General features: G+C 43.0%; 1 protein-coding gene across 1 annotated transcript; it reads right to left on the reverse strand.

Moving 5' to 3' along the window:
• Positions 1-797: 797 nt before the first annotated feature.
• LOC311237347 (molybdopterin synthase catalytic subunit) lies at positions 798-12563 on the reverse strand. The gene is made up of 5 exons (XM_084325168.1): positions 12425-12563; positions 11926-12045; positions 7495-7648; positions 6878-7001; positions 798-1734 (listed from the first exon to the last, which is right to left on the reverse strand). The coding sequence occupies exons 2-5, from the start codon at positions 12041-12043 to the stop codon at positions 1669-1671; spliced, it is 462 nt and encodes a 153-aa protein (XP_084181294.1). The 5' UTR covers positions 12044-12045; positions 12425-12563; the 3' UTR covers positions 798-1668.
• Positions 12564-15605: the final 3042 nt, after the last annotated feature.

Below are 15605 nucleotides of genomic sequence, written 5' to 3' on the forward strand. Positions count from 1 at the left end.
GCTGGCGATGTGGGGGGCGGGGCACTACGTGCCCACCTGGTGGGGTCTTGATGCTGGCATCATGGACTTCTCCGGGCCCCCATTCTAGGGAGTCCAGTCCTTTTGGTGGGTCTGGGTCTTCCTTCGTGCTCCGCTGCTACGGCCTTGCCACGGGGTTGGGTTTGCCCTTGACCCCGTGATTCTGGGGGCAGTAACGAGGTTGTTCCTCCGTTCGTTCCCGGGTGGCATGCGGGTTGTGCGTGTGTGTAGTCGTGGGGTCAAGCCACGGTCTGCTCACCCTGTGCGTTGAGTTGCTTGAGTGCCTCTTCGGACGGTCGGGTCCGTCGCCCTCCCGTGAAGCCCCTAATAGGGGGGGTGCCCGCCATTAGGGTGGGTCGGGGGGGCTCGGCCCTCCCTGTTCTGATGGTTTGTGGGGGGCTGTCAGCGGGGTGTATTTGTCGGCCGTTGGCTCTCGCTCGGCCTCCCTTGTGCAGAGAGCGATGCCGAGCGAGAGCGATACGATACAGAACGTTAGGTTATGACTATAACCAAGTTCTGTTAGTATAGCGACGCTCGGCATCCGACGCCGCTGCAGCCTTTGACCTCGCCTTGTGGCGAAAGCTTGGGAAGGAGGAGAGTGGGTGGCCCCACCCCTGCTTATATGGGTAAGCTGATAGGGGTGTGGTCAGACGAATATTGGGATTAAAGGTACATTGTGGTCTTTATTCAGTGCGCGTGCACGTATGCGAGATAGTGCAGAGAGCGATGCCGAGCGTCGCTATACTAACAGAACTTGGTTATAGTCATAACCTAACGATAACGAATCAATTAAAACATACAACTTGATAAAAAAAAGTATTAATGATCAAGGTCTGAACTGAAAGCAGACATTTTCTTGCTGCTGGTGTAACTAATGTTGGTAGTTTAAAAATACAGTAGCCTGCAAATTAAAGGAAGAAGAACAAAGATGAACCATAGCAATTCTTTCCCCCATTTGATTCTTTTGAACCCATTCGCCTTACACACTTCACTGCCATATTGGTCGACTGACTCATGGGTGGCATACCAATATGGAAATGTCCTCTGTGCATAGCATAGCACAAATTAATGGAAGGGGATACAGACCACTAGCCTAGCTTAAAACAGCAGGAGTTATTTTTGGCCAATAGCTAGGCTAGCTGGTTCCGTATCCACTTACATTCATTTGTGTTAAACTAGGCTAGCTTGGAGCCGGATAGCTTTCTTTTTTTGTGATCAAATAGAGCCGGATAGCTTTCTACTGAACGGGCAGAGAGGAAATTGGTTCTTGTCTGATTCTGGAGAAGAAGGTAAGTGCATGTCCCATTGGCGTGTTCCTTTAAATGTTAAAACTTGGCTATGAAAACACCACCTCAAGAATATAAAGAGTCAAAACAACAGACACTATCTGAATTAGAAACACATGGTCACCCGACTCAGGATCACCTGAGTTTCACTGCAGTCATTTTCGTGTTTTGAAATATATACGGAAGTGAATTAAGTAATCTGCCCTGTTGAAATGCATTCATAGCGATCTAAGACAATAAATGTGGTGGTGAGGTGAGTAAGACAAAGGAGGGGCCAGCCTAGAACAAAGCGTGTCCATCAGTCACTCAAGTTAGTTGCCGTGGACCAATGAGAGGGCTCCAGCTCACACTCCTTGTTCTCCGCTCACGCTCCTCTCCACTCACACTCCTTGTTTTCCTTCCAACAGGCTTCCTCCGTCTCATACACCTCCTACAAAGAGAGAAAGAGAGGGAGACCAATCAATTGATGGTGTGAACAATGGGTTAACTCTGTGACATCACCAGACTGGCAGGGAGGTCATGAGTCACTACCTACTTTTGCCTGTGTCAGGGTGAATATGAAAGCATACATTTACTAACTCGTGGTTTAAAAACACAATCATTATATTGAATGTTACCATTTCATAACCAGAGGTGTTTAGTTATATTACGTAACCATTGACCTCACAGTGTGGATCCAGCCCAGCGGCCATCACCAAATGCCTGTTCCTAGTCGTTTGGACGAGCCCCCATATTACGTAACCATTGACTACAGGCAGGCTCGTTAACTTGTCAATGTTACACAATAAGGAGACGGCAGCCAAAGTATCTAAATAAAGAATATTTTAATTAATAGTTACCATGGTTTCCGTAACTGAAATGAACATCAAATAATAGACAGACAAACACAGGACTATACAGACAGGATCAGCACCAGACGGAAGGGATGACAGACTACTTATACACAAGGGGATAACGAGACGACACACACCTGGGTTAATGGTAATTGGATACACCTGGGGAAAAACAATGGGGACTACACACTAGGACAGAGGACTACATCTAGACATGACACATCACACTAGGAACGCCTGATCAGGGCACATGACACACATACCAAGTTAGTTAATAACTTCAATAATAGTCCATGGTGATTTTTTTTTTAAATGGTGGATATCGAATTGTGGAATGAAACTGTTCAGCTGAGTACAGACCAGTGTTAATTTTGTCAACGAAATTGATGACGAAAGATCTTCGTCAACGAAGCTTTTTCCCGCGACGACGAGACGTGACGTCACGTTATTGAAGACCATGTGACGCTAACGTCACTAAATTATTAATTAAATATCGTTGACCACAACTGAGGACACAAAATGTAGTTTACAAAAACCATGACGAATTCTCTCTTAATTTATGTTGACTAAAACAAGATGAAACAAAATAATTATAACTTTTAGAATAAGTCACGTTATTATTTCAGCATTTCCCATTTCCGTTTCCGGGTTAAGCTCAGCAGCGTTTATGGCTCACTAAAAGCCAAGCTACATAACATACGTGAGGCTAAAAACCGCATCCCAGGTCTCTCGTGACTACAGCTTATACCAATAACCATGAACGGAATCTGCTACTCTCTCAACACTCCTGCGGCAGCCGAACAGTTCTACCAAAAGAACATAGCATTTAAGACGACAGAGGCTGAGAGTATGGCTAGGCTAATGAGTCGGGACCTATATCCCAGACACAGACTTGCTCTCTTTCATCTGTGTACACCCACTACTATCAACATTACACATGGATACAACAAGGACAAGACCACGTTCACTTAAAAAGGTATGAAAAGAAAAGAAACAGACAAGTACTAACACTGAGATTGACCCTGCTATAAGTTATGAATCCCTTTAGCGCTTGAAGTGCACTAAAACGTCGTAATGACTTTTTATTTTTCATATAATGTTGGGTACATGCTCAGTAGAGTTGGAACGCTCCCAGTCTTAGGGGCTGTGATATTTTGTTACCACACTTTATGCACATACTGTAGAAGTGCGGTGGCAGGTTCGCTAAGCTAATGTTATTAGCAGAATGCTCTGATGGGGGCCGCCATTTTAAGTTTAAAGTGACATCAGCTATCTACGGTACGACTCGAGGGACAAAAGGGAATGTGTGTGTGACGTGTGAAATTTGTACAGTAGGTCCCAGTGAGAATTGCAATCAGTGTGTACTGTGTATTTACACTATCCTAATGTTCCTTTGTTGGTTAAAATAAATAAATAAGCAATTTAAATCAGAATATGTTCCATTCCATGTCGGACTATTTCTGAATCTATTGACCATTTCAAGGAATGTTTGGTTACTATTGGGCTTCTAGCCTTCTACTGAACTTATTGTGAATCAGCTGATAGGGTTTTGGCTAGACTATACTTAATGAATAGAATTGCATTATTTACAATATAAAAATATAAAATGACTTTTTTTCATTAGCGAAAACTAGACAAAAATCATCAGTTTTCTGCGACTAAATCTAGACAAAAACAAAAAAGACAAAATCGAGACAAACACTGACTGAACGAAAAATAAATGCAGATGACTAAATATGATGAAAAAGGAACACTTGACACATGACTAAGACTAAAACTAAAATGAAAATAGCTGCCAAAATTAACACTGGTACAGACAAGAATCTGCTCCATTCAACAAGTCACTGGCAGTCAATTCAGTTTCAATCATATCTGGGATCAGCTCAGGGATCTTCATTTTCGACGGAGCTAGGCTAGCCGCTCCTCCCCTGCTTGCAGTCAATGCGCTAAGCTAGGCTAGTGTGCAGCAGGATCTCTCACTACTGAACACACAAAGAGGAAATTGGTATCCATCTACTTGTCGGACTCTGGGGAAGATGGCAAATAAGCACATTTCCCCAAATGTTGCTGCGTTCCTTCAAGTGGTCATTTGTGATATTATTTTGCTAACAAAGCTAGAGACCAGCGCCCCTCACTACATATTCTATATACAATGGAGTGACCCGTCAATCAAGTTGCCCTCAGTGTGTCCTCAGTGTTCTGTATACAAGCGGCATGATGAAGGCAACGCGTATCACAGAAGAGATGGTGAGAGTGTTTGGAAACATCTTGGACGAAGGAGAGATCCCGGAGGAATGGAAAAAGAGCACGACAATAACAATTTATAAAAGGGAAAGGAGATGCACTTGAGTGCGGAAAGTAAAACTGCCGGAACATGGAATGAAGGTTTTTGAGAGGGTGTTGGAGGAAAGGCTGAGGAGATTTATAAGTGTGGACAGGAGACAGTGTGGATTCTGCTCAGGAAGATCAACGACCGATGCAATTTTGGTATTGAGGCAGATGCAGGAAAAGTATAGAGAGAAGAAAAAGAAATTATATCACGTTTTTGTAGACCTGGAAAAGGCATTTGACAAAATACCAAGGAGTGATATAGAATGGGCGCTTAGGAGGCAGAAGATACCAGAGAGACTTGTGAGAGCTGTAATGTCCCTGTATGTCGGAGCCACTTAGAGAGTCAAGACGGTAGCTGGAACATCGGAGGACTTTGTCATTGGAGTAGGTGTGCACCAGGGTTCGGCTCTTAGCCCACTGCTCTTCATTACTATAATGGAGGAAGCAACAAGAGATTCACGAGTAGAAGGACCGTGGGAGCTGATTTATGCTGATGATCTAGTGATGACGGCAGATTCGGAGGAGGAAGTGAGGAGAATGTTTGTTGAGAGGAGGGATGGAGGGGAATGAAGATAAATATCGACAAGATGAAGGTGATGATAACAGGGAGTGAAGGAGAGAGAATTCAGTCAGGAAGATACCCATGTGGAGTCTGTGGAAGAGGAGTGGGAGTAGACTGTGCGGTGTAGAGAATGTGACAAATGGTGTCACCAAAGATGTTCAGGGGAGTGAGGGATTTTAGATGCCCAACGTGTGAGAGGGAAGAGGAGGATGTGGTTGGAGATGGTAGTCTAGGGCAGATGATAAAAAAATAAAATAAATATTTCCAAGATGATTTTTTTTTATGCAGTCAGGCCACTGAACTTAGAAGCAGGCCAGGCCAGTGTTTCTAGTTGCAGCGGTGCAATAGTTAGATAACCTAGGTGGGGAACAACCAGGAGATCACTGCAACTCACACAAGTTGGAGAACTATCTCTCTCTCTCTCTTGCTCACACACACACACAAAGGGAGCCGCATGTGATTGGTGGAGGCGGGACCAAAATCCATCAAAATCAGTGTTGTTGCTAATCATTGACACATGCTAGCCTGTAATAATCCCCCCCAGAAAAATCTACTTTGCATTTGATATATTGCAAATATATGCCATCACACACACTGGCATTTAAATGGTTAGAATTATAAAATGAATATGTGGTGTTATGATCAGGGCTGAAGTTGAATAAAAGATTATTATTTTCAATCTGACATTACAAAAAAACAGAAAATCCATCAAAATCAGTGTTGTTGCTAATCATACATATGCTAGCCTGTTTTTTTAACAATAATTTGTGATGCCATCATAAACACTGGCATTTAAAGGGTACAAATAAAAAAAATCCTGCACCAGAATGCAGGAAATGAAGTCTTTGTAACAAAATATGTCCTGGTGGGGGACCCCCCGCTTAAAAAGTGGCCTGACTGGGGCTATATTTCACACTACCGGTATATTTCCTGGCCTGAATGATTTCCCCAGTCTGGCTCTGGTTAAAAGCCTCCAATGCTTATTAGTGTGTCTGCGTTTGAACGTTTGCATGTTTCAACCATACATTTCCATTTATAAAAAAAACTTTATATTTTTTTATTAAAATGTTTTTTATTTTATTTTAAAAATACTTTTTTTACCTCCTATAATAGTGGGGGTCACGGCTCTGACACCGTTATTTCGGGGGTCGCGGCCTGAAAACTTTGGGAACCCCTGGTCTAGGGGTGGGAGGAGAGGTGCTGGAGGAGGTGAAGCAGTTTCACTATCTGGGAGATGTGATGGACTGTGAGGCGGGAGTGGAAAGGACCGTGAGGGTGAGAGTGGCGGCGGCGTGGAGGAAGTGGCGGGAAATTAGTAGGCTACTGGTTAATCGAAACATAGAGGTAAAGATCAGAGGAGGGATATATGAAGCATGTGTGAAATCAGTTCTCCTGTATGGTTCAGAAACGTGGGCAATGACAAAAAGGGTGATGGTGGTGTTAAGGAGCTGTGATCAGAAGATGTTGAGGTATGTGGCGGGAGTCAGATGGCAGGACGGGAGGACCAGTGCAGAGGTGGATGAGATCTGTGGTGTCAGGGAAATTGATTCCAAGGTGAGATATGGACGTCTCAGGTGGTTTGGACATGTGAGAAGATCAGAGGAGGGGGGATGTTGAGAGGGGTGGAGGAGATGATTGTGGATGGGCGGAGGCCGAGAGGGAGACCGAAGCAGACGTGGAGGGGATGTGTGGAAAATGATATGAGGGATCTGGAGATACATGAAGAGATGGCACAAAACCGTGCCCAGTGGCGTGGATTCATCGCCCCATCCAACCTCACTGTAGTGGGGAAAAAAGGACGTAAAACGAAGATGATGATGACACACACACACCCCCAGAGCACTAACCTTTTTCCATATGGGAACAGTAGCCTTGAGGGTGTCTATACAGAACTGGACAGCCTGGAGAGAGTCCTGGCGGTGAGGAGAAGAGACGGCTATAATCACACTGGCCTCACACACTGGGACTAGCCTGGATAACAGAGAGAGAGAGAGAGAGAGAGAGAGAGAGAGAGAGAGAGAGAGAGAGAGAGAGAGAGAGAGATACATGATCATCCTGGATAATATACAACCGGGATACAGTTAGTTAGAGATTTTTATACACATACACAAACAAACCTGGACAAATAGAATACACACTGACTGAGCAACACACACACACACACACACCATGTATGTGTATCTGTGTACGTGCATGTGTCTGTGTGCGTCTCACCCGAGTCTGTGGTGGACACCTGGCTCTGATCTCACAGTAGATCTTCTTCACGTAGATCTGCGTTTGTTTGTCTCTACGACCTCAGTGGTGAATTAAGATGTTTTGTATGCCATGTGTGTGACTATGTATGTGTATCTGTGTGCATGCATGCATGTGTGTGTGCAAACTGTGCATGCATGCGTGTGTGCAAACTGTGCATGCATGCATGCATGCATGCGTGCATGTGTGTGTGTGTGTGTGTGCGTCTCACCCAAGTCTGTGGTGGACACAGATGTGTGTGACGCTGGGCCACCTGGCTCTGATCTCACAGTAGATCTTCTTCACCTCTGAATGGACCATGGTCTCGTAGGCATCGTACTCCAACCTCACTACTCTCTTCCCTTCAAAACTGTCCCGGGTCGTACCTGCAGGAGGGAATTCCAATTTTAAATTACATTACATTTGGCATTTTAGAGTTTTAGTCGATGTATTCTTCACTAGGGGTGAAGAGTAGGGGTCACTGGGGGCAATAATGGGTCACTATCCATATAGCACCACATATCCACGTGCACTCACTGGACTATCTTGTACTTTTTATATTGTATTTTATATTGTATCTATAGTGTATATAGATACTGGACTGTATAAGACTGAAGCTCTGTATCCCCCCTCGCCCATGCTGCTTTGACACCTGAATTTCCCCAAGGGGATTAATAAAGGATCATCTTATCTTACTATCATCATCGGAGTAACCAAGAAATTATGGAAATACCGTGATACTTGTTCATAAGGGTAAACAATACATAAGGAATCCTGAAAACTAACTTTGCTAACTTTCCATTGGGTCAAGAATCAAGATACTAATGAAGAAAAAGAACAAGACTAAAATGTCCATGTATCTCTTTAATGTACAGTACCCTGGAGTACACATACCTACATATATACCCTATACCTGGGAGTACACATACCTACATATACCCTGGAGTACACATACCTCCATATACGCATATATATGATAGTCTATCAGTGAGCTGGATGCAATCCTACCTGGAGGGGAGAGAACAGATGGTGGAGGTAAACAGTACTCTATCGCCCCCCCCCCCCCCCCCCCCTCACAGTGAGCTGTGGTGTTCCACAAGGAAGCATTCTAGGACCGCTACTGTTCCTAATTTATGCAAATGACATGTCGTCAGCTTGTGACTGCAACTTGTTCTTGTTCGCGGACGACTCAGCCCTGCTGGTCTCTGACAAGAACAAGTTACAGGTTGAAAAAACCCTCAACTCAGAACTCGGCAGAATCTGCACCTGGCTCGCTGATAACAAACTATTATTACACCTGGGTAAAACAGAGTCCATTCTCTTCGGTTCAAATAACAAACTCAGCAAGACCGACAGCTTCTCAGTTACAGTTTCAAGTTTCAAGTTTCAAGTTTCTTTAATAGTTGTCATACAGAAGTACAGAATACTTTCATACAAAATGTTTCTTACTGTTACGCTCCAGAGACTGTGCTAGACAAGATAGTATCAAATAACATAGTATAGCATGTAATTTAGAAGAAGAAAATGAGGTCACAGTGTTCGGTATAGACATATGTACAATGTTCTGAGTTACCATATAATATACAATACTATGCAGTGTACTAATGTACAGTCCTATATAGTGCAAAGCAGAAATGGGATGAGGTACAATTTAGGTACAATTTACAGTAAGGTGTACGAGTTGTAGTGCAATCCTTCATCAATAAATATAAAGTGTGGGGAGTGGGTGCTACAGTGTGTTTGTTTAAAGTGGGTGTGTGCTATAAAGTGTGTGGAGTGGGTGCTACAGTGTGTTTGTTTAAAGTGAGTGTGTGCGTGTGGATGTGTGTGCTATGTACTAAATACATGTACCTGTATGTCATGTATGTCCCTATGTCATAAATGTTATGATGTCATGTATGTTGTGCATGTCATAAATGTCACTATGAATTGAAAATGGGGGACCCTGATGTAAACAAGACGAACGTCTTTCTCTGGTCTGCATCCCCTTAACAATTGTGTGTATTGAGCTGTACTGTATTGTACCCATTCTGCAATCTGTTAAATAAAGTTTTCATTCATTCACCCTGGAGTACACATACCTACATATACCCTGGAGTAAACATACCTCCATATACCCTGGAGTACACATACCTCCATGTGGATGGATGTATTTAGTGTACAGTACCCTGTAGCACACATACCTCCATGTGGATGTGTGTATTTAGTGTACAGTACCCTGGAGCACACATACCTCCATGTGGATGTGTGTATTTACTGTACAGTGCCCTGGAGCACACATACCTCCATGTGGATGTGTGTATTTACTGTACAGTGCCCTGGAGCACACATACCTCCATGTGGATGTGTGTATTTACTGTATAGTGCCCTGGAGCACACATACCTCCATGTGGATGGATTTATTTAGTGTACAGTACCCTGGAGCACACATACCTCCATGTGGATGGATTTATTTAGTGTACAGTGCCCTGGAGCACACATACCTCCATGTGGATGTGTATATTTAGTGTACAGTGCCCTGGAGCACACATACCTCCATGTGGATGTGTATATTTAGTGTACAGTGCCCTGGAGCACACATACCTCCATGTGGATGTGTATATTTAGTGTACAGTGCCCTGGAGCACACATACCTCCATGTGGATGTGTGTATTTACTGTATAGTGCCCTGGAGCACACATACCTCCATGTGGATGTGTGTATTTACTGTACAGTGCCCTGGAGCACACATACCTCCATGTGGATGGATTTATTTAGTGTACGGCACCCTGAAGGCACAAATACCTCCATGTGGATGGATTTATTTTTGATGACCATTGTTGGGAATTGGAATGTATTAAAGCATGAAACCATGGAGTCTGTATTCTAGTAACATTTATCGGAAAAGGGAAAAACAGATGATCGACAGAGAGAGAGAGGGCTTTTAAGTCTGGCCTACAGCTGGTATTTCTCCCTCTTCTCTCTGTGAACTGGGAGTTTTATCTTCGTAATAATACAGCATTCCTTAACCATCTACTCATCCTGACCTTGGACCCACTCAACGGAGCACAGAGTGTACATCCGAACTAATGGCGCCTGGTTACACTTAAGGCAGCAAAGTACGAGGGAGACATTCAATACCCCAAAGACCCTGGAGGCCGTTTGTAATGTCCTGTACGTCAATATGGCTGGACGTTGCAGTGCAAAGCTAAATTAAATTTTCAAGATTTAACACATTCAGTCCGCCCATGTTTCTGGCCAGGCTGCTGTCCGTGTGTGTCTGTGTGTGTGTGTTTTTCTACCACTCTGGGGTAAAGGAGCTATTTCAGTGTTAGGGAATGAATGCAAGTCTATGGAATGTCCCCACAAAACGTGAAAATATAACTCTGTGTGTGTGTGTGTGTGTGTGTGTGTGTGTGTGTGTGTGTGTGTGTGTGTGTGTGCACGTGAGTCTGTAGCCGTGTCTCAATTCAGGGGCTGTATCCTTTAAAGGCTGCATTTGAAGACTGAATGGGTCACAGCAGCGCGACCAAGGTTCCCATTTCAAAGGCTCCTTCAAACACGGCAGAGAAATGCAGCTTCTTTTCATGAATTTGGAGGATCTAAGGGATGGATCCTTTGGGACAGCCAAGTATCCCAGAATGCATTTCACACCAACCAGCAGTGATGGCAGAAGGCTGAAAGCTGAAAGCTGCGAGACAAGGCAGTAATGTATGATCTAGGACCATTATTATGTTCCTTTATTTAAGCTTTAATCTTTTTTTTAGGTGAAAAAGTAACCATTTAGATTCTGAATAAGTGGTCAGTTTATCCAAATAACACCTGTTTGTAAATTTGCTCCAACGTTTTCAGAGATGGAGCAGCTGCGACAGGACTGGAGTTGACGCTCAGTTTAACTGGGAATCCCTGTTCAACGAGAAGTTTAACTATTGTAACCAATCATCCTCGCTATATTCCTTCATCTGTCATTTATCAACCTCCCCAGGTAGAAGTTAGATAAATAAATGTAGGGGAAGTGGCAATAATCAAATCATCTGAATAAAATCATTGCTTTATCCGTCAGATTCAGATGACACCGAGTGCCATTTTGAGCTTTGATCTATTGGCCGGTATATGGGCACAAGTGTGCCGTGACACGAGGGCTTCCCCAATCTGTACCCATTTTGGCGCCAAGAGGATAGCTCCTTTCAACTGGGCATGCGTCAACCCCAGACAAGGTGGAAAGGAATCTGAGCATTGACATAAGTGCAAAATGGCCACTGTGTGAATTATGGCCAATGGCGGATCAAGCCCCTGACCCTTTGCCCTGTCATAGACAAAGAGCCCCCTGTCCTGGACTGTGATGTGATAAATGTTTTTAATTTACAGTCATCTAATGTTTTTGGACTAATGTTTTTGTTATCCGAGTTCCCGCCCCTCAACATGGTGGAGCAGGGCCTGGACACTGCCGTCCAGGAGCTTTGTTCATCTCCTGTGCCGTCTGACCACCAGCAGTGGTCCTACTGTCAACATGTGTCCAGACCATCCGTCACCATAGCTTAAGCACATAAGTAATAGACAGGTCTTGCATCTTTATTAGTTGTGCCATTTTTTATTCGCCTTTTTTTACACCAATGTGGCGTTAATAGATAATAAATAGTGTGTGTGTGTGTGCGTGTGTGTGTGTGTGTGTGTGTGTGTGTACCTATGAACAGTGCTATGGCTCCACATGAGGGGCTGGTAACAGCAGCAGAAACCTCCTCCACCGACAGCAGACCCTGGGTCAGTTTGATCAGATCCCTCTTCTCTTCCTCGGTGTTCATAGCTGTGGAACACATGCAAATTAATAGTAATTTCATACACTAGGGGTGACGTGTATTACTTTATTGTCCGTTTACTTTATTTACTTCAAATCGTTCTGTTCAGATTGCACACAAAAAAAACTAAAGAAAGTCAACCTTTTTACTTCTCTCAAAATTTGACCTACCGTAATATAATTACAGTATCGAAATATATTGAAATTTTACTTTCTGAATTCCTCATTGATACACATACTTGTGACTCATAGATGTGATAGCATTGACCACAAGGTAATACCAGACACTCTATAATATACTACCTCTTATGTTCTAGTACTTAAATATTGGCATATGTATATTATATACAGTATATGGTGTTATCTGTATCATTGTTAAAATACTTACTGTACCACTGAAGTACGTTATCCTCCACTGAGGGGTGGGATTACAGCCACCTCGTCTCCCTCTGCCAGTACGACTCTCTGCTCTCCCAGAGACACGTACTCCTGACGCACAGCCAACACTACCTGGTCCTGTAACACACTGAGCCTGAAGGAGAGAGAGAGAGGGGAAGAGAGGAAGGGGAGACAGAGATTGTGACCAAGAGACAAAAGGAGAGACACTGTACAATACACGGCTATCACCAACAGAGAAGGACATTTCAAAACTAGGGCTGAAATATTTGTCCTGTCATCCACATCCATCTGTGTTGCTGCATTTTATGTTGTTGTCTAAATTAATGCTAACACGCCGTCGCTCATCTTCATATTACATATTTTTCTCCCACAATTATTTCTGAAATAGCCTATTTGTCAGCTGAAAATCACAGTTTCACGTCTCACGTCCCATTACCATGCATTCCAATATACTGCATGCGAGTATCCAAACCTATGGGAATACTATTGTGAATATAAAAAAGTTATTGTATTGTGAATATTGAAATATAATATTGAGATATTATACTTTTTCCATGATTATTTTAAATTCATCAACATATTTAAATACATTGAAAATACGAATATTGTTTTTATGCTGTCCTAAATAGGGTACCTCGGGTGTCTGTCTTGTAGTTGTTGCCACAGCTGTTGACTGGTCAGTTGTGATGGCAGACTGACCGCCTCAGATTTCACCCCTGTCAGCTCTGCGCTCTTAGCAAAATACAGCACACTCACCTGCGTATACAAACAAACAAACAAACATTGATTGATTGAAAACTGTATTAACAGATTGCAGAATGGGTACAATACAGTACAGCTCAATACACACAATTGTTAAATTAAGGGAGTGCAGACCAGAGAAAGACTTTAGTCTTGTTTACATCAGGGTCCCCCATGTTCAATTCATCAGGACATGTATACAAACACACACTGTATACGACAAATGCTTTATTTGAAATCCGCAAATCAAATTACACATACCAGCATTATAGGATACAAGTACCGTATTACAGAGGGTCTACGGATACAGTACAAACAACAACAAGCAACAACAACAAGCAACAGCAAGCAAGCCCAACTAACCTCGGTAGTCATGAATGAAGCTGAAGAGTCGTAACATCAAATTAGATTTCACCTCAGCCGGACCGCTGGAGACTCTTTGCGTTGGAATGTGAACTTTTAAACACGTGTAACTGTAACTGTAACCCCACCGCCCAACCTGCAGCCTGTTTACTTCCTACTCGGCGTCAAGCTCGGTGGCTATTGGCTACTCTTTCCAGTCAGCTGATCAGAAAACCGGTAGTAACTGATTGATTGATTGATTGAAAACGTTATTAACAGATTGCAGAATGGGTACAGTACAGTAGCCTACAGCTCAATACATACAATTGTTAAGGGGATGCAGACCAGAGAAAGACTTTCGCCTTGTTTACATCAGGGTCCCCCATTTTCAATTAATCATAACATTTATGACATACCAGATTTGCAAATACAGTACTGTTTGTGATACGAAAAGAGTCCAGAAAAGAGAGTATATACATTTGACGTAGAAACTGTACATTGGAGGAGGTTGGGTAGGTGGGGGGGGGGGGGGGGGTGGGTGGGGGACACTGTACAACTGTACAAGCAAAACTGTACATTGGAATATTGACAAGACCATACTTGGTAATTTACTGTACAAAGAATGAATGAATGAAAACTTTATTTAACAGATTTCAGAATGGGTACAATACAGTACGGCTCAATACCCACAATTGTTAAGGGGATGCAGACCAGAGAAAGACGTTTGTCTTGTTTACATCATTTTCAATTCATATCGACATTTATGACATACACAACATACATGACATTTATGGCCTTTTACGGTGACTAACACGTATTTGTGTGACAGAGTATTTTGTTTATTTGCCTTTGCTTCTTAAAAAGTGTATTTCTAAAAAATAAAAAATAAATAAAAAAAAGGCTGATACATAACGCCGCATGCGTAGTGTCCTGCAATCAATTCCAGACACCACTAGATGTCACCATTATAATCCTCAGCCCGCTGGAGACGTGGTTCTGCAGGTGGATAGTATTGGGCTTGAGGACAGTTAGGGACCGAGGGCAAGTGAGCACGTTGCGGCCATTGACCAGCAGATGGCGACAGCGGATATTGGGAGAATTGGTTTCTCTCAAAGGCACGAGATGTGTCTAGACGCCAGACGACAGACAGTCCACCAGACTGAAACTGTCTGGTCTGTTTAATCGGTCGGAAGTAGCTATAGTATTGGAAGACTTCGGTCAATAAATCACCGTTTCGACTGAGTAAAGCCCATGGAGAATGTTACAAATCAAGTAGCCGACCTGCCATGTCAGTGTTTGATCCCAGCATTGTGTCTACTGTGGACCATTGTCAAGCCAAGACTATGCTAATCAGCACCTCACGTCACGATAAAGGCTTGATAGGACCCCAGGAACACTAGATAATTACATTTTAAAGGTAACAAATTTAGTAATGCGTAATCATTTAACAAATAATAACAATAATAATAATACATCCACAGGCAGAGCTTTTAGAAAGGTGTGGAATAAAAAAAAATGTTTTTATAGCTTTTCCACCCCCAAAAAAATATTGTTTAACAAATCTATAATTTAAAACATTTTGGCGGGTCCTAAATGAATGTTGTTTACATGTTATGTGCATGTATCCCTACATCCCATTTCCCTATGTGGAATGCACCTGCTTGGATAAATGGGATGCTGGTGCTTTATCTAGTGACTGCGTATTATCTAGCAGCTTTAAACAGACAGGCAGGACATTTTAAAGCAACTTTGCCACCTTTTTATGCAAACTCTTATAGGTGATCAAACAAGCCGGCATCAGCAAACTAACAACGCCTCAATATAATCATACCAGCCTTCATCACACTGTTCTAGTTTATTGTATTGTTGGGCTGTGCACCAGTGCCATGTGTCCCAAATAATTGATATATGCACAACAGGCCATTTGGTGATGTACCCGATAGGTTATTCATTGTATTATAGCCACTACATCACAGAGTTAAAATACTTCTCTCCATCTCCCTCCCCCTTACACACACTACAAACACACACACTACACGCACACACACACACACTACACACACACACACACCCCGGCCCGCCCACTC

Source organism: Notolepis coatsorum (assembly GCF_963971535.1).
Source record: "Notolepis coatsorum genome assembly, chromosome: 11".
NCBI lineage: Eukaryota > Metazoa > Chordata > Actinopteri > Aulopiformes > Paralepididae > Notolepis > Notolepis coatsorum.

Excerpts from the sequence above, each read along its gene's own strand:
- LOC311237347 (XM_084325168.1), bottom strand. The coding sequence starts at position 12,043 with ATGAACACCGAGGAAGAGAAGAGGGATCTGATCAAACTGACCCAGGGT. Across the intron at positions 7,649-11,925 it reads AGCCATAGCACTGTTCATAG|GTACGACCCGGGACAGTTTT; the intron begins GTACACACACAC and ends TCCCTCCTGCAG. Across the intron at positions 7,002-7,494 it reads TGTGTCCACCACAGACTTGG|GCTAGTCCCAGTGTGTGAGG; the intron begins GTGAGACGCACA and ends TCTGTTATCCAG.